The sequence below is a fragment of the Microplitis demolitor genome, chromosome 4 (genome assembly GCF_026212275.2).
Source record: "Microplitis demolitor isolate Queensland-Clemson2020A chromosome 4, iyMicDemo2.1a, whole genome shotgun sequence".
Lineage (NCBI taxonomy): Eukaryota > Metazoa > Arthropoda > Insecta > Hymenoptera > Braconidae > Microplitis > Microplitis demolitor.
In genome coordinates, this window is record NC_068548.1 from 82,514 (window position 1) to 105,230 (window position 22,717).

The 22,717-nt window shown below is 26.8% G+C and overlaps 7 protein-coding genes across 8 annotated transcripts; 2 read left to right on the plus strand and 5 right to left on the minus strand.

Moving 5' to 3' along the window:
* The first annotated feature begins 3,018 nt into the window (after nucleotides 1–3,018).
* Nucleotides 3,019–6,623, plus strand: LOC103572564 (dipeptidyl peptidase 9). The gene is made up of 6 exons (XM_008551208.3): nucleotides 3,019–3,152; nucleotides 3,641–3,872; nucleotides 3,986–4,120; nucleotides 4,189–5,776; nucleotides 5,842–6,114; nucleotides 6,206–6,623. The coding sequence occupies exons 2-6, from the start codon at nucleotides 3,700–3,702 to the stop codon at nucleotides 6,551–6,553; spliced, it is 2,517 nt and encodes an 838-aa protein (XP_008549430.1). The 5' UTR covers nucleotides 3,019–3,152; nucleotides 3,641–3,699; the 3' UTR covers nucleotides 6,554–6,623.
* Nucleotides 6,624–7,468: 845 nt separating this feature from the next.
* Nucleotides 7,469–8,148, minus strand: LOC103572563 (39S ribosomal protein L51, mitochondrial). Its single transcript, XM_053738154.1, has 2 exons — nucleotides 8,027–8,148; nucleotides 7,469–7,962 (listed from the first exon to the last, which is right to left on the minus strand). The coding sequence occupies exon 2, from the start codon at nucleotides 7,959–7,961 to the stop codon at nucleotides 7,473–7,475; it is 489 nt and encodes a 162-aa protein (XP_053594129.1). The 5' UTR covers nucleotide 7,962; nucleotides 8,027–8,148; the 3' UTR covers nucleotides 7,469–7,472.
* A 141-nt stretch (nucleotides 8,149–8,289) lies between these two features.
* Nucleotides 8,290–11,658, plus strand: LOC103572586 (methionine--tRNA ligase, mitochondrial). 2 transcript variants are annotated; one of them, XM_053738152.1, is made up of 7 exons: nucleotides 8,290–8,795; nucleotides 8,853–8,984; nucleotides 9,621–9,764; nucleotides 9,847–10,121; nucleotides 10,192–10,423; nucleotides 10,487–10,960; nucleotides 11,030–11,658. In XM_053738152.1, the coding sequence occupies exons 1-7, from the start codon at nucleotides 8,555–8,557 to the stop codon at nucleotides 11,584–11,586; spliced, it is 2,055 nt and encodes a 684-aa protein (XP_053594127.1). In that variant the 5' UTR covers nucleotides 8,290–8,554; the 3' UTR covers nucleotides 11,587–11,658. The 2 variants fall into 2 exon arrangements, with proteins under 2 accessions (XP_053594127.1, XP_008549428.1); XM_008551206.3 differs by lacking the exons at nucleotides 9,621–9,764; nucleotides 9,847–10,121; nucleotides 10,192–10,423; nucleotides 10,487–10,960; nucleotides 11,030–11,658 and having other exon boundaries at nucleotides 8,472–8,795; nucleotides 8,853–9,582.
* A 189-nt stretch (nucleotides 11,659–11,847) lies between these two features.
* LOC103572560 (protein amnionless) lies at nucleotides 11,848–14,446 on the minus strand. The gene is made up of 6 exons (XM_008551204.3): nucleotides 14,132–14,446; nucleotides 13,763–14,070; nucleotides 13,564–13,693; nucleotides 13,244–13,481; nucleotides 12,990–13,143; nucleotides 11,848–12,252 (listed from the first exon to the last, which is right to left on the minus strand). The coding sequence occupies exons 1-6, from the start codon at nucleotides 14,405–14,407 to the stop codon at nucleotides 11,889–11,891; spliced, it is 1,470 nt and encodes a 489-aa protein (XP_008549426.1). The 5' UTR covers nucleotides 14,408–14,446; the 3' UTR covers nucleotides 11,848–11,888.
* A 318-nt stretch (nucleotides 14,447–14,764) lies between these two features.
* LOC103572559 (allatostatin A-like) lies at nucleotides 14,765–17,514 on the minus strand. The gene is made up of 3 exons (XM_008551203.1): nucleotides 17,357–17,514; nucleotides 15,564–15,864; nucleotides 14,765–15,163 (listed from the first exon to the last, which is right to left on the minus strand). Exons 2-3 carry the CDS (start codon nucleotides 15,837–15,839, stop codon nucleotides 14,858–14,860), a joined length of 582 nt encoding a protein of 193 aa, XP_008549425.1. The 5' UTR covers nucleotides 15,840–15,864; nucleotides 17,357–17,514; the 3' UTR covers nucleotides 14,765–14,857.
* Nucleotides 17,515–18,945: 1,431 nt separating this feature from the next.
* LOC103572584 (histidine-rich glycoprotein) lies at nucleotides 18,946–20,277 on the minus strand. Its single transcript, XM_053738572.1, has 4 exons — nucleotides 20,218–20,277; nucleotides 19,626–20,141; nucleotides 19,324–19,557; nucleotides 18,946–19,254 (listed from the first exon to the last, which is right to left on the minus strand). The coding sequence occupies exons 1-4, from the start codon at nucleotides 20,275–20,277 to the stop codon at nucleotides 18,946–18,948; spliced, it is 1,119 nt and encodes a 372-aa protein (XP_053594547.1).
* Nucleotides 20,278–20,932: 655 nt separating this feature from the next.
* LOC103572583 (histidine-rich glycoprotein-like) lies at nucleotides 20,933–22,077 on the minus strand. Its single transcript, XM_008551227.1, has 4 exons — nucleotides 22,074–22,077; nucleotides 21,831–21,913; nucleotides 21,174–21,551; nucleotides 20,933–21,103 (listed from the first exon to the last, which is right to left on the minus strand). The coding sequence occupies exons 1-4, from the start codon at nucleotides 22,075–22,077 to the stop codon at nucleotides 20,933–20,935; spliced, it is 636 nt and encodes a 211-aa protein (XP_008549449.1).
* Nucleotides 22,078–22,717: the final 640 nt, after the last annotated feature.

Consider the following 22,717-nt stretch of genomic DNA (forward strand, 5'->3'; position numbering starts at 1 on the left):
TACTCCCTCGAGCAATACTATCTCTCATTTTTATAAACCTATCCATAAACAGCAGAAAACTTTTCAAGATATTTTATATATTTATATTTTTACATAAAAAATAAATTTTATTATGAGTTTTTGAAAGAACACAAAAGTTTGTATAAAATAATGTGAATAGCGTGATCGAAGAGTATCTAAACGATATTTATATATATATATATATATAGTTACAGTTATGGTTAAAAAAAAAATAATAATAATAACAACGAGCAACGGATTTTATGATATAAACTCAGACAAAAGCTAACTTTATTTTATCCATCATCTGCTGTCTACACAAAATGTTTCCTTAAATTTAATTATTTAACATAAAAAACATGTTTTCATATTAAATTACTATTATTTTTTTTAATAACTAGTAATGGGGAATTCGAAAGGTTGAAAATCGATATAATTTTTAGCATGTCATGTACACTCTGTGGTCAAGTCCCCAAGTGATATGTAAGTACTTTGACCTAGATAAACTAATATACATGATTCTATTCGCTAGTCATTTTATTTTACCTAATAGTAATAAAAAAAATAATCATGATAATAGTAATGGAATAAAGATTAAAATAGAATTTAATTAAGAAGTAGCTTTTAAGAAGTTTCCTTAGCTTTTGATCCATGGATTTTTTTTTTTATTTTATTTTTTTTTTGTTGTACACTGAATAAGTTAGTTGGAATGCGAGGAGTACTTTACCGGCGTCTCAACTTTTTCCACTTCACCCTGTTCAGCGCAACCCTCACCAATACTTATTACTCTCTCTTTTATATATATATATATATAAAATACTGAGCAGTAACCACCACCATCAACGACGATGCTGTTATACACGTAGAGGTCCAAGTAGTTACATAATGCAGTTGGGCGTATTGAATATTTTCTCCAGCAGTATCTCCAAGTAAAGTGATAAAGAAATCCTCTGGAATAAACTTTAATGCTCAACGTTTTTATAATTTTATATCAACATGAATACATAATATTTTTATAAATTTTAAAAATATTTTTTATGATGAGACTAGAAAAAAAACGTGGTAAAAATTTATTATTTTTGACTATCCGCTAGTGAATCTGTCTTTTGGTATTTAAAATTTAGCATTCTGTCTTGGCCAGACAGGTTATAAAATTGCATTCGCCACAGGGAGTGGACCGGGCATGCAACTTTCATCCCTTGAGTATATAGATATATAAGTCTGAGTAAACTGTCTGTACTTTTTTATCTCCACTACAAATTACTTTAATCATTTTAAAAACTAAACTTTTTTTCCAGATACGAAATTTTATTTAAATTTTACTGTTATTTAATATTAATATTAAATATATTGTATTTTATCAATACAAAGTATATAAATAAATTTAATGCCCTTCACCTTTTAAAAATATAAATGTACATGTACGTGCACGCAAGGCCATCATATTAAACTCAATGTCAAGGGTGTGGTTTATAAACAATAAAAAAACTAACGATAATTATAAGTATTGTAATTATTAGATATCTGATAAAATTATTGGATATGTGATGAAATTGGTCAACCAGAATAAGGGAATGACCTCCAAGTGATTTAATCGACCGGTGGTACAATTCTACATTATATATTGTATATCGTATATATGTTGGGTGAAGTCTGTGACCCCTTTGACCCTATACAAAACCAGGACAAAACCAGGACAAAACCAGGACAATGAGTAGCAGAAAAGCAACAGCGGGAAAGTTACGAGTTACGAGTAACCGATTGCGACCTCACGCGGTTTCAGAGCCCAAAAATTCTGGTTAAAAGTCTGGAGAACAGAAGGGTTGAGAAGGAGGACAACAGCTTAAAATATATATACAAGAATTATTTTAAAACAGCTCCTGTAAATTCTGCTTACCGAATAGTGGTGCGTTGCGATTGGGTTTCATCCTGAACGATTAAACCTCTTCAAACAGTTTATGTTTTAATAAATATATAAACTTATAGATTTTACCTTGATTTATTGAAATTCATTTTCCCTCCCGTTATTCTTCCCCATAGTAATATAGTAAATTATTTTATTTTTTTTTTTTTGTTAATAAACACGGGCTCGAGTGAACAAACTGATAAATATTTCTACCAGCTTCTGTTATCCCAATACCAAAACACGCCGCCGAGATTTCTTCGCGACGAAACTCACAATTATTTCCTTTAGTTCCATCTTTAAATTTTTTTATATTTTCTTACAATTATACCTAATCTCAATTCCTTCGTCTTTATATTTATAAAAAAAAAAAAAACATATATTTATTATTATTTTACTTGTTTTTTAACTGTTTAAAAGATACAACTCAATTGATACCTTTTTTTTTCATCTTTTTTCTCATCGATATTAATTTTATTGGGACAAAAATTCATCGATGTAGTAATAGAACCCAATGCTTTTATAAATTTTTTTATATTATACAGAATGTGTGCATGTGTCTGACGTATTCGATTACTCGTACTACTGGTAAAAAGTATAACTGTCTGTATAGATTTATATTACTTACCGACAAATTTTTTTTCAACTTCTTCGACATGAATAAATTAACATGTAATCCTTACACGAAATTTTTCGATAATATTTTAATATATCTTGTAAAAATTTTCACTTTACAAAAAAAAAAGTCGAAAAATTTTTCAACTGTCGCATATGCTGATATTTTTTTTTTTTTTTTTTTTTTTTTTTTTTTTGTTTAAATTTTATCATCAACAATTTCAACTTTTTTTTTTTAAATACTTATAAAATCAATCAAGAACATTTTTATGATATTTATAGTAAAAAAAAACTTTTTATTTTATCAGGAGACCAGAAACATGTTAATGTAAGTATATAGGAATACATATTTATATTTAAATAATTTTTTTAAATATTACCGCGTTATTTTCTAGTTCTCCCGCTGGCCACATTTAAATTGAAAAGAGCGCTGATGATGGCTTAAAAAAAAAAAAAAAAAAAGAGAAAAAGTAACAACGAAAAAAGAGAGGAGAGAAAAAGGGGTCAACGAAGACGATCCACCAACAGCAACACCAACACCAACACCAATACGACCAACGGACCAACACCAAGTCACCAAGTAGTCTCACCGCCATCCGGTTCAGTTATTTTTAACTTAACAACATTTCATAAGGTAATGAAATAATTATTTTAAATTTTAATTTAAACTATTTTAAATAAAATATATATGTTGTAGATTTTTAAAAATACAAAACAATTTTATAAAATTATTGAATAGTTAATATATGATCCATTTAACTGTCAAAAGTCTTTTAAATGCTTCGATAAACCGCCAAGAAAATAAAGTTGTCATGCTGCTCTGTTGTGACAGTTGATCCCGACAGATTTATACTTTTTAATTTTAATAATACAAATAATACCAATTTTACCATTTTTACTCGATTTATATTAAATTATTTAAAGATTTACAAGATTTAAATAACAAAAATAAAAAGTTAAATTGTAGGACAATAAATAACAAAGGTGTAGCATAACCTATCTAATAATGTCATTGTAGATAATTGTTAATTGTGATATAATAATAATAATAATAATAATAATAATAATAATAATATACAGTATTGAGTAATTATCATGATTAGATAAAATATAAATTTATAGATCAGCTGATTGCTGCCAGTCATCAAAGCCACAAAAGGAACTTGTTTTAATGATTAATAATGGAGTCTTGTAAAGAAGGAAAAGACAATTTTGAATATGAATCAACTAAAAAAAATAAAAAAAGTTGGTCAGAATTACGGGGTGTTGTGAGTGAATTTAGAAGAAAATTATCTGGAGTATCGGATGGTTCAGTACCAGATCATATTACATTTAGATCACTTCCAGATGGACGGTAATTAACTATAATTGTTTTTTTTTTTTTTTTTTTTTTTTTTTTTTTTTTTTATTTTTGTTAAATAAATATAAATTATGTATATATATATATATATATATATATAATTATAGAACGAGAATATATTTTTTGGGTACACCGAGCAATGGATGGGAAACAACTCTTTTATTTGTTGATATTGGACAATATGAACAATTTAATGGTTGTAAATTACACTGGCAACCCGTTATTGAAGCTAATTTTCAGAGGTAATGAAATAATAATAGTAATAATAACAATAACAATATTTTAAAATAAATAATAATTATTATTTTAGTGTTTCAAGTGCTAATAGACTTTCAAGAGAGGAACAATTGCTTTGGGAGAGAAAAAGACTGACAACTTGGGGAATAACTAGTTATGAAATTCATTTAGAAAGTGGAAAATTAGTATTTCCAGCAGCAAGTAGTCTTTATCAATGTATTGATAGTGGTTTTTTACCTGGACCATTATTTCCATCAGAATTACGAATTTCAGCACCAGGTGCAAAACTTTGTCCTCAAATATGCCCTTGGAATAGTTCATTGGTTGCTCATACTTGTTCTGGTGATTTATATTTATCTCACAGTATAACTGGTTGTTCAGTTCGATTAACTTATGCAAGAAAAGGTGGTAAAAATTTAAGTGAAGATCCATTAACTGTTGGTACACCATCATATGTTATGCAAGAAGAATTTACACGTTATATTGGTTATTGGTGGCAGCCAAAATCAATAGATGGTATCTATAGAATTGTTTATGAAGAAGTTGATGAAAGTGATGTTAAAATATTTTGTTTTCCATCATCAACATTAAATTCTGGTGAAGTTGATGAATTTAGATTTCCACGTGCTGGTTCATCAAATGCTAAAAGTAATTTAAAAATGTTACAATTTCGTTTAACGGATACACAACAAATTGTTGATATTGAAACACTTGAATTGCAATATCCGCTTCATATAATGTTTCCATGGTTTGAATATTTAGTACGTGTTGGTTGGACACCTGATGCTAAAAATATATGGATACAATTATTAGATAGAAAACAACAACGTCTTGAATTAGTTTTATTGTCAATTGATAATTTTTGTGAACCACCACCAAATGTTTATAATTCTGATAATAATTTTACACCATCATCAGCAAGTGTACAAGTTATTTATTCCGAATCAAGTTCAATATGGATAAATGTAAATGATTTATTATATTTTTTGCCATCAGATGATCCTACGGAAATTAAATTTTTATGGGCAAGCGAAGAATCAAAATATATGCATTTATATTTAATAACATCAAGTATATCTGGTTTAACAAATGGAATAAAAGAACCATTAGATCGTTTAGATACTGTTTATTTTCAACCTCGAGTTATTTCTAAAATAGCATTAACTCAAGGTGATTGGCCAGTATTGGGTAAAAAAATATGGGTTGATACTGTTAATTCAATTGTTTATTTTGTTGGTTTAAAAGAAGGACCATTGGAACAACATGCATATGCAGTATCTCTAAGACGTCCATTGGAAATAAGATTACTTACAAGACCTGGTTACAGTTATAATAACATATATTTCAATAAAGAATGTACAATGATGGTTACTGTTTATAGTTCTATTAAAACATTACCTACTTGTCAGGTATTTAGAATATCATTAACAGATTGGACTGTTGAAAGTATAAATCTTACACCTGTTGGTTATTTATTAGAACCAACAAATTCTGAAATTGATTTATTGGCACCAATTATTCATGCTCATAAAATATTATCTGGTGATACTATTTATTCAATGGTATTTAAACCTCACAATTTTAAACCTGGTGTTAAATATCCAACAATTCTTCAAGTTTATGGTGGACCTGAAGTTCAATTAGTCTCAAATACATTCAAAGTAATTCAAATTATTATTTTTATTATCATAAATATATATTAATAATTTTTTTTTTTTTTTATTAGGGTATGCGTCATTTGAGAATGCATATGCTGGCATCTCAAGGATACTGTGTTGTTCTGATAGACAATCGTGGATCTCATTATCGTGGTCTTATGTTTGAAAGTCATTTAAAGCGACGAATGGGAACTGTAGAATTGAGTGATCAAGTTGAAGTACTAAATTTGTTGTCTGAAAAACTTGGATATTTGGATTTAAATCGTGTTGCTCTTCATGGATGGTCTTACGGTGGATATTTAAGTTTAATGGGGTTAATTCAATATCCAGAAGTATTTAAGGTAAATCATTATTATTATTATTATTATTATTATTATTATTATTACTATTACTTTATTTAATTATATTAATAAATTTATTTAAATCAATTAGTTGGCTATTGCTGGAGCACCAGTTACTTGTTGGAACCTATACGACACAGGCTACACTGAACGATACATGGATCATCCGGATAATAATTATCACGGTTATATTAACAGTTCAGTACTGACTTATGTTAATAAATTTCCCGACCAAGAAAATCGTTTGTTGATAATTCACGGGTTGATTGATGAAAATGTACATTTTTTTCATACAAGTGAATTAATTAACGCTTTAGTTAAAACAGGTAAACCATATCAATTACAAGTTTATCCAACAGAGAGGCATAGTTTGAGAAGCTTAGACGCGACGAGGCATTATGAGACAACACTACTGTCTTTTTTACAAAATCATTTGTAAATTTCGATAAAATTAATCAATTTAAAAAAAAAAAAAAAAAAAAAAAAAAAAAAAAAAAAAACAATAAAAACTGTACTGCCACATTCATATTTTAAAATGTACATAAAACTAAATTGGAATTCTTCCATTTTAGATTTTTTTTCTTTTTTTTTTTTTTTTTAATCTTCATAATATTTCTTATATTATTTTGTATTTTCATAATTTTATTTTACTTTTCACGCTTTATATTGAAAATCAAATCATGATATATAAATAAATATATATATATTGATGCTCCGAAGACAGTATTACTGATCAGCTGAGACATTTGTTGCCATAATAAAAAATAATAATAAAAAAAAAAAAGCCTCGAATTAAAAATATTAATTAGAAAAAAAAATATTTTTTAATTTGCCCGTTAAATTTTGGGCGTAGTTTTGTTGTAATTATAATAATAAATCCATAATATTATAGGAGTTTCAATTACATTGTATATTAATAATAATAATAATAATAATAAATTGGACGCAAGTGATTTTGTTATAAGTGTCCGTAAAATTGTTTTACAATCATTGGAAATATATCAAGTGATACTCAGATTAATTACCATTATTAGGAGAAATTTTTTTTTTTCTTTTAAATTTATTATTTTATTAATTGTACTTATATTAAAATTTTTTTTTGTTACTACGTGATATTTTTTCTACATTCATGTACATACGTTCGTGCAGTAAATTTTTTTTCTTTTTTAAATAATAAGCGATATTATCGATAAATATATAAATTCAATATTTTATATTCCGAATTGTTGTAATTAAATTGGAAAAAAAAAAAAAAAAAAAAAAAGTATTAAAGACATTATACATTATTTTATAGTAGTTTAATTGATAATAATAATAATAATGATGATGATGATAACAACAATAATAATAAAAGTAAATTAAAATACTTTATTTCTAGTTTTTGTATTAAGAAATCTATGTAAAAATTTAATTTGTTTTTTGATACTTTTCCATCTAGTTGGTCTAGCAAATGGAAAAATTCCTTTAGACCAAATTTTTTCTTTCCTCAACAATACTTGAAATTCATTGCCTTTTACACCTCTCAGCCAAGACGGTACATTGTAGAGAATCCTAGTGGGATGAAGATCATCATTACCCAATATGTCAATGTAATCATTTTGTCCAAACAAAGCTCTTTTCTCTGACCAATGATCTTTTGGACGATAGACTGGCAATGTGTACATTCTTTCTTCACTTTCACGTGGTAACAATCCACGTGCATTTATTGGATCAAAATATCCATAACGTCTAACTAGACGACCCTTGGCACGTTTCTCTGAATGATAAAGCTCAAGATTACGTACTTGAGTAACTTGTGGCATCCAGGGTGTAAATGATGTCCAAATTTTTCTACTTATCCACGACATCCTAAACAACATTATTATTATTATTATTATTATTATTATTGATTAATTTATTAATCATTACTTACTTTTATTTAATATTTATTCCTGTTATAAAACTCAACTTGAAATAATATTAATAAAATTTCACCAGATTAGGCAGGTTATGTTCTATTTCCATGTACCAGTCATTACCAATGCGCATGCCTAAACGGAGCAGCCCCCCAACCGTTCTCATAATTTATCGCTATGCTGACCCTTACACAACAACAACAACAAATAATAATAATAATAATAATAATAATAATAATATACAGCGAATAATAATTATAAGGCTAGTACGCGGGCATTAATCGGGCTCTCGCGATGCGATTTCTACCCGGCGAGGTATCAGGAGCACAGAAAATCCCAGTAACTTTTTCCTCTCTTTCACTGTTTCACTAAATCACTAGTGAGAGTAGCGGGTTCGATTGCCGTATTCCCGTATTCCCGTGCGCTACTAGTACTTTCTAATTTATAAAATTAAATAAAAAGGTTATGGTTTTTAACCTTATTTAAGTAGAAAAAGTCTCGTGGATGTGTGGAGTCTGTGTATTTTTTTTGTATTTTAAAAATAAATGGCAATAAAACCAATGAGTATAATTTTATTTAAAAAGTTAATAAATAAATCATTCAGTAATAAAAATATATTATCAAGAAAGATAATGACAAGTTCAATGAAAGCTAAAAAATTTTTAGAAAACTTGAAAGAAAATCCTTATTTTGATAAATATGCTGGAGCCATTGCTAAATTACAGCAAACAAATCCAGATGAATTTTTATCAAAGATTCAAGAAACTGAGAAAAAAAAAAGTCCAAGTAAGAATTATTATAAATAATAATGAGAATAATACTTATATAAATTTAAAATTATAGAATCCAAGGAGCCAGGAACATTTAAACGTGAAGAAGCAAATGCTAAACCATCACTTACATCTGACTTTAAACAACATAACAAGGCGGCATTATTGTCAGATGTTATGAAATTGGAGCTACTAGAAGATAAAGGCAAGCAAGAAATAACAGATATATGGTTAAATTATCATAAACAAAAGGATTGTATTTGTGGGGTAATGGAGCCGGAAATTTTTGATATTATGTTTGAAAAGGGAAAAGAATATCCAACTTTTGTTTTGCCATTGCCACGTGAAAATGGCTATGAATTTATTTTAAGTCAATTTTCGGGTACTGAAGTTCATATGACACCTTTGATATGGTATCAAACTCATCAAGAAAACGCACCCGAATGTTTAAAAATAATTCATTATACTGATTTACGTGAATCCAAGGGATTAATATTAATGAAAGGGGAATTTGATACAAAGTCTCTTGATGTACAAAAGGCTCAATGTCTTGCTAATGAATTGCAATTATATTACACTAAAAATAATCCTGATAGATTAAAATTACTTGAAACATTTACTAAACGACCTGATGAATTTAAACATATGGATTTAATTGCACAATTAGAAACAATAACATTATTAAATGATATCACTGATACTAAAAAATAAATAAACTAATCAATCAGTTATTATCATTATAAATAAATAAATAATTAGTCATGTGTATAAATTAAATAAAACAAACAATAAATCAATAAAGATATATATTTTATTCATTATAATTTATATTCCTTTGCAGTAATTAAATTAAAAACATGTCATCATCATCATCATCATCATCATCAAATAAAATCATGGAATAATAAAATATTTACCAGGACTTACGTTGATTATCGGCCAAAAAATGTTTATATTACAACTCCTATATTTTATGTCAATGCTGGTAGTTTAATATTTATTTTTAAACAATAATCTAATTATTTTACATTGATAATTACAATAATTATTATTGATGATGATAAAAGGACCACATATTGGACATCTTTATACGGCTGCTCTTGCTGATGCATTAAATCGTTACAATATTATGTTGGGACATCAAGTATTTCTAAGTACTGGCACTGATGAACATGGTACTAAAGTTCGTGATTCTGCAATAGCTAATAATTTATCACCACAAATATATACGGACAAAATATCTGGATTATTTAAAGAGATGTGTGATAATTTTGATATTGGTTATTCAAATTTTATACGAACTACTGACAAAAGGCATCATGAGGCTGTTAATCATTTTTGGGTATAGTATGATTTATTTTTAAAAATATTAAAAATAATTATTTATTTATTTTTTTAATTTTTTATTTTAGACGACACTTGAAGACAGTGGACATTTATATTTAGGAAAATATTCAGGATGGTATTGCATATCAGACGAAGCATTTGTTCCAGAATCAGAATTAGAGGAAAAAAAATTGTTAAATGGTGATACTATTAAAGTTTCAGCGTCATCTGGTAATAAAGTTCAATGGATGGAAGAAGAAAATTATAAATTTAAATTAAGTTCAATGCAAGATGATTTAAAGTACTGGTTAAAAAATGGTAAGTAATTTATTAAATATTATTTAATAATAATATATTAATTTATTATTTATAATTGAATAGTTAAAGTCGTTCAACCTTTAAAATTTCATAAAATTTTGAGTTGTTGGATTGAAGAAGGAAGTTGTTTAGAAGATTTAAGTGTCTCACGACCAACATCACGAGCACCCTGGGGTATTAAAGTACCTAATGATAATTCTCATACTATTTATGTATGGCTAGATGCTTTAGTTAGTTATTTAACATCACTTGGATATCCTAAAAATCCTGAATTTGCTAAATTTTGGCCACCAACTATTCAAGTTATAGGAAAGGATATTTTAAAATTTCATGGTGTGTATTGGCCTGCATTCAGTATGGCTACTGGTCTAGATCCACCGACAACTCTATTGTGTCACTCACACTGGACTATTAATGATGAAAAAATGTCGAAATCTAAAGGAAATGTCGTATCTCCATCAGAAGCTGCTAAATTATTTACCGCAGACGGCTTAAGATATTTTCTTTTACGTGAAGCAGTACCATACAGTGACGCAAGTACGTTTATTATTTAAAAAAAAAAATAATAATAATAATAATAATAATAATAATTCTTTCATTTTTTAGATTATAATGAAGAAAAAATAAGAAATATATTAAATGCAGAATTAGCTAATACATTGGGAAATTTAGTAAGTAGATGTATGGGAAAAGCAGTAAATCCAGATAAAATAATTCCCGAGCCTTGTAAGAGTCATTCAGATATATTAAATTCTAATGAAGCACTCAAACTAGTAGAGAGTCTTGAATCTGTAACTCTGGCTGCTCAAAATCATTATAATGATTTTAATTTGCATCATGTTGTTAATGTCGTGATGCAAACACTATTTGCAGCAAACAAAATGATTGATTACCACAAACCTTGGGCATTAGCTAAAGAAACTGATAATTTAGAAGCTCAACAGAAACTAAAAGCCGTATTAGCACTTGGTCTTGAATCTGCTAGAGTGGGTTCATTAATTCTTATGCCAATTATTCCGAGATTAACTTGTCACCTTCTTGACTTTCTCAATGTACCTTATAATTCACGTACCTGGAATAACTCCAAGTATTTAAATACTGGTCGTAATGATACTATTATGCCCAAGCAACAAGACTTTTCATTCTTTCAAAAAATACGATAATTTATTGCTAATATTTTTATAAATATTATTTAGCTAGTCATTAATAATCTTTTTTTTTACTTAAAAAACAAATTATATATATATTAAAAATTTTTAAATCAATTTATTTTAATAATTATTTATTAAGCTTACAATTTATCTCAAGTTATCAAATTTCCTATTTGATGTTTTCGATATTTCTAATCTTTCATTCTCTTCTCTTTCTCTTTCTCTTTCTCTTTTAATAAGATCGCGTGTCATTGATAGTAAAATATATATATATCTGTTTATCTGTCTGTATATTTCAGTTATTAAATTATAAATTAATCCAAGTCGATGGTAGAATTTTCAGATGAATAAACTTTATTTTTTAACTGAGTTAAGCTCACTGGAATATCAATGTTGATAATACTTTGAGTATCATCTTGTAAATCCTTTTGCTCAGTGGATTTTCTTGTTGACCTATACAATGGATTTTCAAAGCGTTTACCCCCTCCTCCTACACCACTACTACTACCACCAGCACCAGCATCAGCACTATTGTCTTGTTCATCTTCATTGTCTAAAATATTTGGTCCAGATAGCTGTACATCACCCTCAAGTAAATTTTCAAACCGCGCAAATCCATCGTCTGGTCGTATTCCATCACGTACTGACCCATACGCTTCTCGCCAAACTGATAAAACCCTGTAACAATAAAATAAAATAAAACATACATGTAGTTTTAATTCTTTTAATAGTACATTTTAATTTACAATTAAAGGTAACTTATATAATTAAAGGCCGAGCTAGGATAATTTTAATAGTTGTAGTAGTAGCTGTTGTTAGTCGAAAGATAGATTTAATAGAGGAAGCAATAAGTAAAGAGAGATGTAATTGTAGAAAATTTAAAGCTTACTTTAATTATTAGTTCCAATGAAAATTCATTTAAAGGATAATGCGCGTCAGTATTTTAAATTTTAACAGTTAAAAAAAAAATTAAATATAAGTAATAATGTTTCAGTGGTGGGTGGATGTAATGTGAATTTTCTGTTTGACAAGAGCGAAATGCGAAATGCGACAGGTGTTTGGTTTGACCACCACCAGTACCAGCTTTTCATTTTATATGTTTGCGTAATTACTTTGCCGTTGGGATTTACTCGATAGTCTTTTTAGTAAAATACAACACACATTTAAGAGCACATGCGTCGATATGATGATTATTACTACTAGTATTAGTAATAGGATAAAATATAAAGAGAATGAGAGAATGTTAATCTTGGCAAGTAAGGGAAAATTATTATACAAGTACCAGCTGTTGTTAAAATTTGTAATTAAATTACGAGTCGAGCGTGAGAATAAGTACATTTAGGAATAAAATTAAATACAAAACTTTGTTCATATATATGTACAATTGTAATTTTATTTTAAAGCAATATACTTACTGGGTGTATGAATATCCAAAGTACGGAAGTGCAAGAAAAATAATTATTAAAATAATTATTGGAATTCCAAACATTGGTCCCAGTGTGTTTGCTAATACTGAACCTGTTAATGGTGCTCCAGTACCCATTGCTTTTACCACTGGAATTCCTTTAACTGTATCGATAAAAATAATAAATAAATTAATATCCATTTGAATTGAAATTAAAAAAGTGACGAAAAAAAAAAAAAAAAAAAATAAATAAATAAAAGCAACCCATCAAGAGTCCAACGAGCTTATCAATGGCTTCTTGGCTTTTTATTCCCGAATAAATTCCCCTCTCAGTAAGAAGAATCTCAACCTCTTTACTATTTGGAGTTAGTCGAGCATGCCAATAAATTTCTTTATTATTTTTTAACGCCTCCTGTGCTATTTCTCCAAGTTTTGATATGGAAATTTTTTTACTAGAGACTGAAACTCGACCCCCGCAGTAATCACAGCAGTGATCTTCTAACTGAACTCAATTATTTATATAATTTTATAAAACAAATATAATAATTATATATTAGTTTGTTAAAAAAAAATTAAAAAAATACCGGTAATGGAAATTCACATGCACGTTTTTCACATCTCGGGGTTTCGATTATGCAAATTTCATTCAATAGTTCTTCAGCATTGTCTGGTTTACAAATACATTCTGTATCACAATACTGCAAGCCGCTATAACTAAAAAATAATAAAAATGATATTATAGTATTATAGTAAATTAATTTAGTGTATATAAAATAAATTTACCCAACAGTGTGGGGACTATTTTTAAATTCTCTGCCACTCATTAATGTGTGCCAACGCCATTCATCAATAGTCTCATCATCGGATGTTTTAATTTCCTTAACCTTGACATTAACATCGGGAAATCTTATACTTAATGAATGATTTATATCTGGCAATACAACAGTATCCATTGAACAAGGAATTCTTTCAAGATGTGGTATCGCTTTATTTGAATCACTCCAATTGTCAGGATCAACCCAATAAAATGGCCCTTTTAATTTCCATCTTGAAATTTTATTATCTTTATTTTTTTTTTCACTGACACTTAACTGTAATATTAATTAAAATAAATAATTATATATTATTTATGAATATATTATTAAATTTTACCTCTAAATTACCGTTGCGGGAAAGTAAAATAGATCCATCGCGCGGTAATTCAATGCCCGTAAGCTGTAAAAGTGAATTTGACGGAAGTCCAACTGAGTGATGAATCTCTAAAGGAAATACAACTCGACTATTTACATCTGGTTTAATATCATTCACCCAATTGTTTGGTGTTGCCCAATCCAAGTTCGGAAGCCAGTATTTTACTTCACCTACGCGCCAACAAAAACTTTTTTCTGCTAAATAAAAAATTATACTCAAATAAATAAATAATTTCATTGCTATTAATTATATTTAAGTACACGGTCAAACCACTAAAAGAAACTCTAGAATTATTATAATATATATATATATATATATTTTTAGGGCGTATTGAGTATTAATCTCATGAGAATAGTTATCCATAATTTATAGTACTCTGCAGTATATTTATTATTTTTTTTTCTTCGATAAAACTTACAATCAGTGTATGTGTATATGATAAATTAAGAACTGACTAAATTTTTTCATTTTAATTACATTGACTGTTATTTCAAGCTAACATATTAATTAATATATTGATAGATTTTTTATTTATTTAGTTTACATTATAAATAGTCATATATTTATATTTATTTGAACTTTAAATAAGCCGATTTCATTATAATATCGAGTGAGATTTGGCTACAAGAGGACACATATATATTTTACATAACGGATAAACAAAATAATAAAATAAAATATTATTATTTAATTCTGTTCCCAAATTTGGGATTTAATGTTATCTTGATTTTTGTCATTATCGTCGATATGTTTTTTTTGTTGTTGTTGCTGTTGGATTGATGAAAAAATATTGTTGCGTTTTCCAACTCCAAAGTCATAAGAGCGTGCAGGTACAGCTCGTTTATTTTCCTCTTGATCAGGAATAACATCATTTACATTTACTGGATAATTGCCATTGTCAATAGATAAATAGTCAGAGAAAAAACGAAACGGATGTAATTTATTTTCCATTTGATAACGTTTACCAATTCCAAATGAATATGGAGTATTTCTCTGTAGAAAATTATAAACAAACAAATAAATAAAATATTTTTAGTCTAATAAAATGATTAACGGCAATTGAAAGTTAGTTAATAGTTGAAAAAAATAACTAGAGAACAAAGAGAGAAAAATGAATACGGATATATTGAAAGATAGGTAGATATATATATATATATATATATAATATTTAAAGCTTGTCAGTAAGCTCGACTGTCTCATCAATGTCATTGTTTGGATAAATCCCGGGGGTTGTGAAGATTTCGTTTTCATTCCGCAATCACTTTCTATCAAGTTTCTCTCCCCCGGTGTCAATAACAACTCTTATTTGATACAAGGAATTAACCCAGCTTTCAATATATGTGTGTATAATAATATATAATATAAAAAGGTAAAAAAAAAAAAAAAAAACTACCTTTGAGTCATCGTACCATCGCTTGCCAATACCAAAACTATAACGGTATTCGGGAAATCGTTTATATTCAGTGACATAGCGATGCTCAGGTAGACGTTTGTATTCGGTTATAAAATCATAATCTTTTTTAGCAGCACACAGTGGCCGTTGATTACTATTTATTTCACGTCCTGATCTATCAATAACACTTGTTGAGTCTTCCATTAATCCAGTAACATAATTAATAGACAAGCATATCACTAGGATTGTTACAATAAATAATTTTCTTTTGTTCATTTTTATATTTTATATTTTATTTTATCTGAAAATATAATAATTAAATACTCGGTGAGATAGAACAGAATAAAACCACACAGTGGGATAGATAGGAAATTATTTAATTGAGTTTCTTCGTCTTACGGAACTCATAAATTTCATTAACAAACTATATATCTAAATTATTATTATTATTATTATTATTATTATTATTATTTATTTTGATTAAAGGTAATATTTATAAATTAATTATAATAAAAAGAATTGTACAGATCGTGATCAATTAAATTTTAAAATACGAAATTAAATAATGTAATGAAAATTTATTTAAAATTAAGCATATTATTTAGAAGTTTACCCCTGGCAATGGCAATTAACGAAAGCTTGGTTTCGAGAGCTCGCTAGAATAATACATAAAAGGGTTCCTTAGAACATTAATACCTTATACTTTATACACAACAGGTACTTAAGAACCCGCGGATAACTCCCGCATATTCTCTCATCGGCTTAACAGCTTCGATTGTCTTTATAAACTTTTAAACTTAATTTTCCTGAGGGAAATTAATACTTTTTTAAAAGTATAATACATAATACAATAAATGCCTTTTTTTTTATTTAATATTTCATAATCTTAGCATTGACATTGATTTTTATTACGCAAATATATTTGAGGACTAAAAATAAAAATTAAAAAAAAAAAATCTCCATCGGATATCCTTATTTGAAATTTAAATAAATTATCAACTATAAGTCACGTTAGATTTATAATCAACGATATTTTTCATCTTTTTTATTAATATTTTTCTCATCATTTTACGGATATGAAATTAACGTCACTTCAATATTCCGTCACACTTGCGCTTCACGATTTGTAATTTTTTATAGATCACTAGAAAAAAAAAAAAAAGTAAAATAAATGAAAAATAACTAGATAGGTTGAATTTTTCTATCAATGTTATAATCGCAAGTGAAATATAAATGAAAATTTATTTATTTATAAATAAATATGCTATGAATAGTATTGAAATAATAAAAATTTATATTACTCCATTTGTATTGTAATTTCCCTTGTGTCTAAGATTTTATAATGACTTGTAAAATTGTAAAATTGTAATTTTAAATTTCAATTTATTCACAGGAAATTATTATCTTTTTTTTATAACAAAAAAAAAAAAAATAGATAAATACTACTATAATTACTCGGAAACTTTGTTGTTAAATTTTTTATAAATAACGGGAGAGAATTTATTAATGAGATATACATGTGTACATAATAAGCTAAGATACTTTAGGGAATAACTTTTTTATCTTATCTACTTGAAAAAATAAAAATATTCATGTCATTTTTATGCAAATTTAAATTTCGTTATTTTTTTTTTTTTTTTTTTTTTTTTTTCTTTTGTTAGTTTGAAAAGATAAAAAATCAGAGTTGTTAATTAAGCGTGAAAGTAATTAAAATAAAGAATCAAACATTGAACATGAATATTTTTAAAACTAATAACAAAATATAAAAAATGTTAAGTAAAAATAGCTCTCACCTGTTGCTAGACGTTGGCGGGATATCTTATATATTTGTTGATTTATTTTATAAAATGATATAACACGTTGAATAAATATGATAAAAAATAAATTCACAGATTAAAATATGTATAATTATTGTTAATATTAATATTAATATTGTGAGTGGTTCAAATGACGAGAGCAAGATATTCTTCCGCGCGTAAATGAGAGAATGAGGATAAAGGGGCTTGATTCAGCTTTTCTATATAACAGAACACCCACTGGCGCCGTCTCTTCATCCCCATCGTACCCCAATCGTCGCCAAACATCGAGATATCCCGACGATCCTGACGCATGACGTTACTCCTGCTGATACCTCCCTTGCTCACCAGCAAATTTTACTCAATCATCCCATTTTTTTTTTTTTTTTCTTTATTTTTATTCCAATTACTAAAAAATCAAAAATAAATTATAATAACATAATCACGGTATAAATTAATTATAAATTATATTTTAATAATTTTATTATTATCAAAAAAATGTGTGTTTTTTTCTTCTTTATTTAAAAGAAAATAAAAAAATAGGATGGATATTAAAGCCCATCAACATTTGTAGGTGGTATTATCACTGATTATTATCACATTATCACCAGCTAGTGGTATTCATATACGGGTGGATAATATGTGATGATAATGATAATTAACGATTACTTGGACCAGTTGATTTCCTAATGAACTTATAATACCAAATAAATGCCGGTGTTTTTTCCTACACGATGAAAATTTCTACCCATTTTATTATCACTAATAATAATAACAATAAAATATATACATTTATTTTTTTTTTTTATTTTTTTATTATGAATAAAAAGTAGAAAATAGTCGCTGCGTAGTATTACATGAGTATCAGATACACTAATTGATAATAAAAAATCTCAACAAGTCGTTCTACTAGAATTTATATTTTCTTTCGTTAAAAAAAAAGTGTAATTTTAAAATATGTTGGATATTTTAGCACTAAAGTAATATATTGTTGTTATTATTATTATTATTATTATTATTATATATGACCGAAAACAATAAGAGTTGGGAAATTCACATGTATAATAAATAAAGGAAATTCCCAATTGACACTGATACTATATGATAAGGATCATGAATTTGTGAATATATATCTAAAAGTTAGTTTCATATCATCTCCATTGAATAACAAAAAGATCAATATATATAAAAATAATAAAAACTTTTTGAGATTGCGACTGATGACTTTTATTTTTCTTTTGCTTATATTTTTACCAGTAACACATGATTCTCATAAAAATTTATTACTTAAATATATATATATATATGAAAAATAAAATAAAAAGAAGAAGAAGAAAAATAAATAATGTCTATTAATATAAGATATATGATAATATATCCTCGTGCGTGATTTTCCGACAGAATAATTGTACTAACAATACCAGCCATGACGTAATCGCGCTTTAATGAACAAGTATTTAATTCACACAGGGATTTCATAGACAAGGATTTAATGATATAAAAAAATTTTTACATTTGTTGACAATAATAAATCTTTAATAATTTTTATAATTATTACAATTAAAATATTATAAATATTATTATTTTTATCCTTTTTTATGTTCCCATTTTTTTCCGTCTTCATGTTCACCTTTTTTGCCATATTTTTTACCATGTTTATGATGTCCTTTTTCTCCTTTTTCTTTTTTCCACTTTTCTTCATCATGATGATGACTACCGTGTTTATGTTTCTTTTCTTTACCGTACTTGTCTTCATGATGTCCACCTTTGTGATGTCCCTTCTTCTTTTTACCCCCGTGTCCTTTTTTATGCTCATGATGATAACCGCCGTGTTTTTCATGCTCCTCGTGAGAGTGATCCTCATCGAAAAAGTCTACATTTTTTTCATAGTCATCCTAATAAACAAGTAAATTCCATAATTAAAATTAATTAATTATTAATTAATTATTTATTTATTATCAAACCTTTTTATGAATAACATGTTTTCCATGGGTACTGTGTCCTTTTTTATAATCTTCTTTATCCTCATACGAGGATCCTTTTTCTCCTTTTTCATCTGTATGATATTCTTTGTAATATCCGTCATCGTGATGGTGTTTTTTCTTTTCTCCACTTTTTTCTCCATAATGTTTTTTGTGTTCATCTTCATCATGATGCCCCTTTTTACCTTTTTCTTCTTCAAACCATTTTTTAAATCCCTATAAATATTTTAATCCTTATTAGTAATAAATAAATAAATAAATAAATAATTTTATTTTTACATTACCTTGTCTCCTTTTTCCCCTTTAGATTCATGATCTTCTTGGTGATGTTCACCACCATGCCCTTGTTCGTGTGACTCTTCGTAATGTTCTTCATGATGTTTTGATTCAGCAGGTACTTGATGATCATAATTATCATTATTTTCATAGTCAGCGTACTCACTTGATTCCTCTTCATTGCCATAATTATCCTGACGTTTATTTATTTTACCAGCTGGTTCATTATTATTATTATTATTATTTTTTTTATTTTTCAATACAATGTATTTCTTAGGATAAACCGACGGCTGAGCGTAATATAAAACTTGTGGTTTTTTAATATATTTAACAACAGGTTGTACTTGTGGATAAACTGGTAGCAGTTTATCTTTGATTTCATGATGATGATAATTCATTATTGGTTCATTATTACTAGCAGCTTGTTCTAATTGTTCTGGTTTTATTGGTTGTTTTGGTAATTCAGCAACAACAATTGGTAATTTATTTGAAAAGTTAACAGATGCTGCAATTGATGACTGTATCTATAGTATAAAATATTAAATAAATAAAATTATATAAAAATTTTAATTAATAAATAAATAAAAAAAAAAAAAATACCATAAATAATATGCATATTAATGCTAGATTGACAGACATAAGTCTGTATGATGTATCCATGATGACTGGACACTGTAAGACTGATTGTAATCTAAAAGTCGATGACAATTATATCATTCCCCCGTTATAGCTTACTGATTTTTATTGCTAACTTATACTGATCAAATAGTTTATCAAGTAATCTGTTTCAATGCTTCCTCCTTTCTCTTAAAACAATTGCTGCAACTACATAATAATTCACAATAAAACTTTTTGACCCCCGAATAACATCGATTATTAGGTAATTTATTTTTATCAAGGACATTTGTTATGGCTAATATAATAATATTAAGTAACTTTATAATAAAACAAAACCCGTTTTCTCCTTTTTTATTGATCAATATATTTTTAATACAGAAGATTTTGTTGTTATTGATCAAGATACTGAATAAAGTTGATAATTAAATATGTAATAAATAAGGTTTTAGGTGGTCGATAAATTTATAAAATCGAATAAAACTAAAAGTAAATGTAGAACATGGTGTGTCATCAAGTGTGACCAATTTAACGCTAGGTTTTCACTTTTCACAATTAATTGAAATAAAAATAAGTCAACTAGTAAATATAAAAGTCTCAATCGATTGCACATTATTGTAATGATTATTATTATTATTATTATTATTATTATTATTATTATTATTATTGATAATTTAAATTTATGAATAAATATTGAGAATCATGAAGCTTTGTCAGAACGTGACCATTGTTTTTTTCGTGCTTTGCCAGCTCTTTTTCCATGTTTGTAATGAGATTTATGATGATGATTATTACCCTCACCAGATTTATGATTTTTTTTATTATGATGATGTTTGGCTTTATGGTGATCATGTTTTTTTCCATGATGACCCTTAAGAAAATAAAAACAATTACAATCAACAAGTAAAATTTTTTTTTATATAATATAAGAGAGCTTATACCTTTTGATGAGCATAATCACGATGACCTTTTTTATCAAATCCACCTTTTTTATTTTCGTGTGAATGTTTGAATCCACCTTGCTGTTCATGTCCGTCTTCATCATGAAATTCATCATAGAAATCATGTTTTTTCTCATACTCATCTTTCTTGTAAACATTGTGTTGACCCTTAGTACTGTGTCCCTTTTGGTGTTTACCCTCTTCATCGAACTCGGCAAACTTTTCACGTTTCTCACCCTCCAGATACTCGTCATAATGTCCAGCCTCGTCTTTGTGCTTTTTCTCGACACCATTTGACTCCTCATAACTTTTATTATGATCCTCATGATCGTGATGTCCTTCCTCACCTTTATCTAACTCGTGTTTCTTTTCATAGCTCTGTTAAAAATATTAAATTATATATATATATATATACATTTAATCTTATTTTTTGTAATACAATGTCATGCATTTTTTTAAATTCTAAAAGATCAATAGCACACGTTTTATATTTATAATGTCACTTTTTAGACACGTGAGTATTTATCATACGATTGATGCCCAACAACTTCAAGGGTAAAAGTAAAATTATTATTATTATTATCATTATATATTTTATTTTACGATCGTATCATATATCACTGGATAATTTTAATAAGTTATAATAATATGTTATACCTCGTCTCCTTTTTTTCCTTCAGTTTTATGATATTCCGATGCTGCGTGTCCACCAGCTTCCTTTTCTGCATTTTTATCATCATCTATTGTTATAAAAAATCTAATTAAATAATATAATTATTATAATTAAAAATAAAAGTAAATTACCATCATTTGTTGAAGCAACAGCTAAATCATCATTTTTTTCAGCGAAAATATTTTTTAAAATTATAAAAATTATAAATAATAAATATATTTGTTTACTCATTACTTAAATCATTAACTAGATTAAAATCTTTATTACTCTGAATGAAATCTAAATTTATCCGCGATTTATATACAATCAACAATTAGTTTCGAGTGATTTTTTTAAATGTTTTCTTTGGATTAAAAGAAACCGGTGAAATTATATTTATTATGTCTAATAAAGGATATCAATGGAATAAAATTATTAAATACTTTCTCAAACTTTTCATTTTGTTTTTTTAAAAATTAATTGCCAGCAAAATCCTATCTCTTAGGAATTAAGAGTATAGAGAATGGACATAATCTATAAACGAGAAACGATGAGTGTATCAAAGAAGTGAGCTCAAGAATAAACATTTTTATCCTTTCATTAAAAATATATCGTTTTTTTTTTTTTTTTTTTTTTTTTTTTTTTTTTTTTTATTCATCAGTTAAATAGTTTGACATACAGAGTTTTGCTTTAAAAATTTATTATTTAAAAAATACTAACAAGATATTGTCTAAGTTAATTTATTGTCAATATATATTATATATGTGGATGGTAGAAATACTTGACAGAAAAAAAAAAGAAAAAAGCTTATATGTTTTTAAAATAAACAGGGTCTGGGTTAATCTCAATAATTAAATTACTATGATCCTATAAATAATGTTAGTGTATAAAT

What these genes read in the sequence shown, in the direction of transcription:
- LOC103572559 (XM_008551203.1), bottom strand. Translation starts at nt 15,839, where the DNA reads ATGAACAAAAGAAAATTATTTATTGTAACAATCCTAGTGATATGCTTG. An exon ending in GATGGTACGATGACTCAAAG is followed by an intron (nt 15,164 to 15,563) that starts GTAGTTTTTTTT and finishes AATTTTCTACAG; the next exon opens with AGAAATACTCCATATTCATT.
- LOC103572564 (XM_008551208.3), top strand. Translation starts at nt 3,700, where the DNA reads ATGGAGTCTTGTAAAGAAGGAAAAGACAATTTTGAATATGAATCAACT. An exon ending in ATTGAAGCTAATTTTCAGAG is followed by an intron (nt 4,121 to 4,188) that starts GTAATGAAATAA and finishes TTATTATTTTAG; the next exon opens with TGTTTCAAGTGCTAATAGAC. An exon ending in TAGTCTCAAATACATTCAAA is followed by an intron (nt 5,777 to 5,841) that starts GTAATTCAAATT and finishes TTTTTTTATTAG; the next exon opens with GGTATGCGTCATTTGAGAAT.
- LOC103572586 (XM_053738152.1), top strand. Translation starts at nt 8,555, where the DNA reads ATGGCAATAAAACCAATGAGTATAATTTTATTTAAAAAGTTAATAAAT. An exon ending in GGAGCTACTAGAAGATAAAG is followed by an intron (nt 8,985 to 9,620) that starts GCAAGCAAGAAA and finishes ATTCCTTTGCAG; the next exon opens with TAATTAAATTAAAAACATGT. An exon ending in AGTACCATACAGTGACGCAA is followed by an intron (nt 10,961 to 11,029) that starts GTACGTTTATTA and finishes TTCATTTTTTAG; the next exon opens with ATTATAATGAAGAAAAAATA.
- LOC103572563 (XM_053738154.1), bottom strand. Translation starts at nt 7,961, where the DNA reads ATGTCGTGGATAAGTAGAAAAATTTGGACATCATTTACACCCTGGATG.
- LOC103572583 (XM_008551227.1), bottom strand. An exon ending in AAGGAAAAAAAGGAGACGAG is followed by an intron (nt 21,552 to 21,830) that starts GTATAACATATT and finishes TATTTTTAACAG; the next exon opens with AGCTATGAAAAGAAACACGA. An exon ending in GTGATTATGCTCATCAAAAG is followed by an intron (nt 21,104 to 21,173) that starts GTATAAGCTCTC and finishes TATTTTCTTAAG; the next exon opens with GGTCATCATGGAAAAAAACA.
- LOC103572560 (XM_008551204.3), bottom strand. Translation starts at nt 14,407, where the DNA reads ATGAAATTATTTATTTATTTGAGTATAATTTTTTATTTAGCAGAAAAA. An exon ending in CATGTGAATTTCCATTACCG is followed by an intron (nt 13,482 to 13,563) that starts GTATTTTTTTAA and finishes AATTGAGTTCAG; the next exon opens with TTAGAAGATCACTGCTGTGA. An exon ending in TTTGGATATTCATACACCCA is followed by an intron (nt 12,253 to 12,989) that starts GTAAGTATATTG and finishes TTATTGTTACAG; the next exon opens with GGTTTTATCAGTTTGGCGAG.
- LOC103572584 (XM_053738572.1), bottom strand. Translation starts at nt 20,277, where the DNA reads ATGGATACATCATACAGACTTATGTCTGTCAATCTAGCATTAATATGC. An exon ending in TAATATGCATATTATTTATG is followed by an intron (nt 20,142 to 20,217) that starts GTATTTTTTTTT and finishes TTTATACTATAG; the next exon opens with ATACAGTCATCAATTGCAGC. An exon ending in AAGGGGAAAAAGGAGACAAG is followed by an intron (nt 19,558 to 19,625) that starts GTAATGTAAAAA and finishes AAATATTTATAG; the next exon opens with GGATTTAAAAAATGGTTTGA.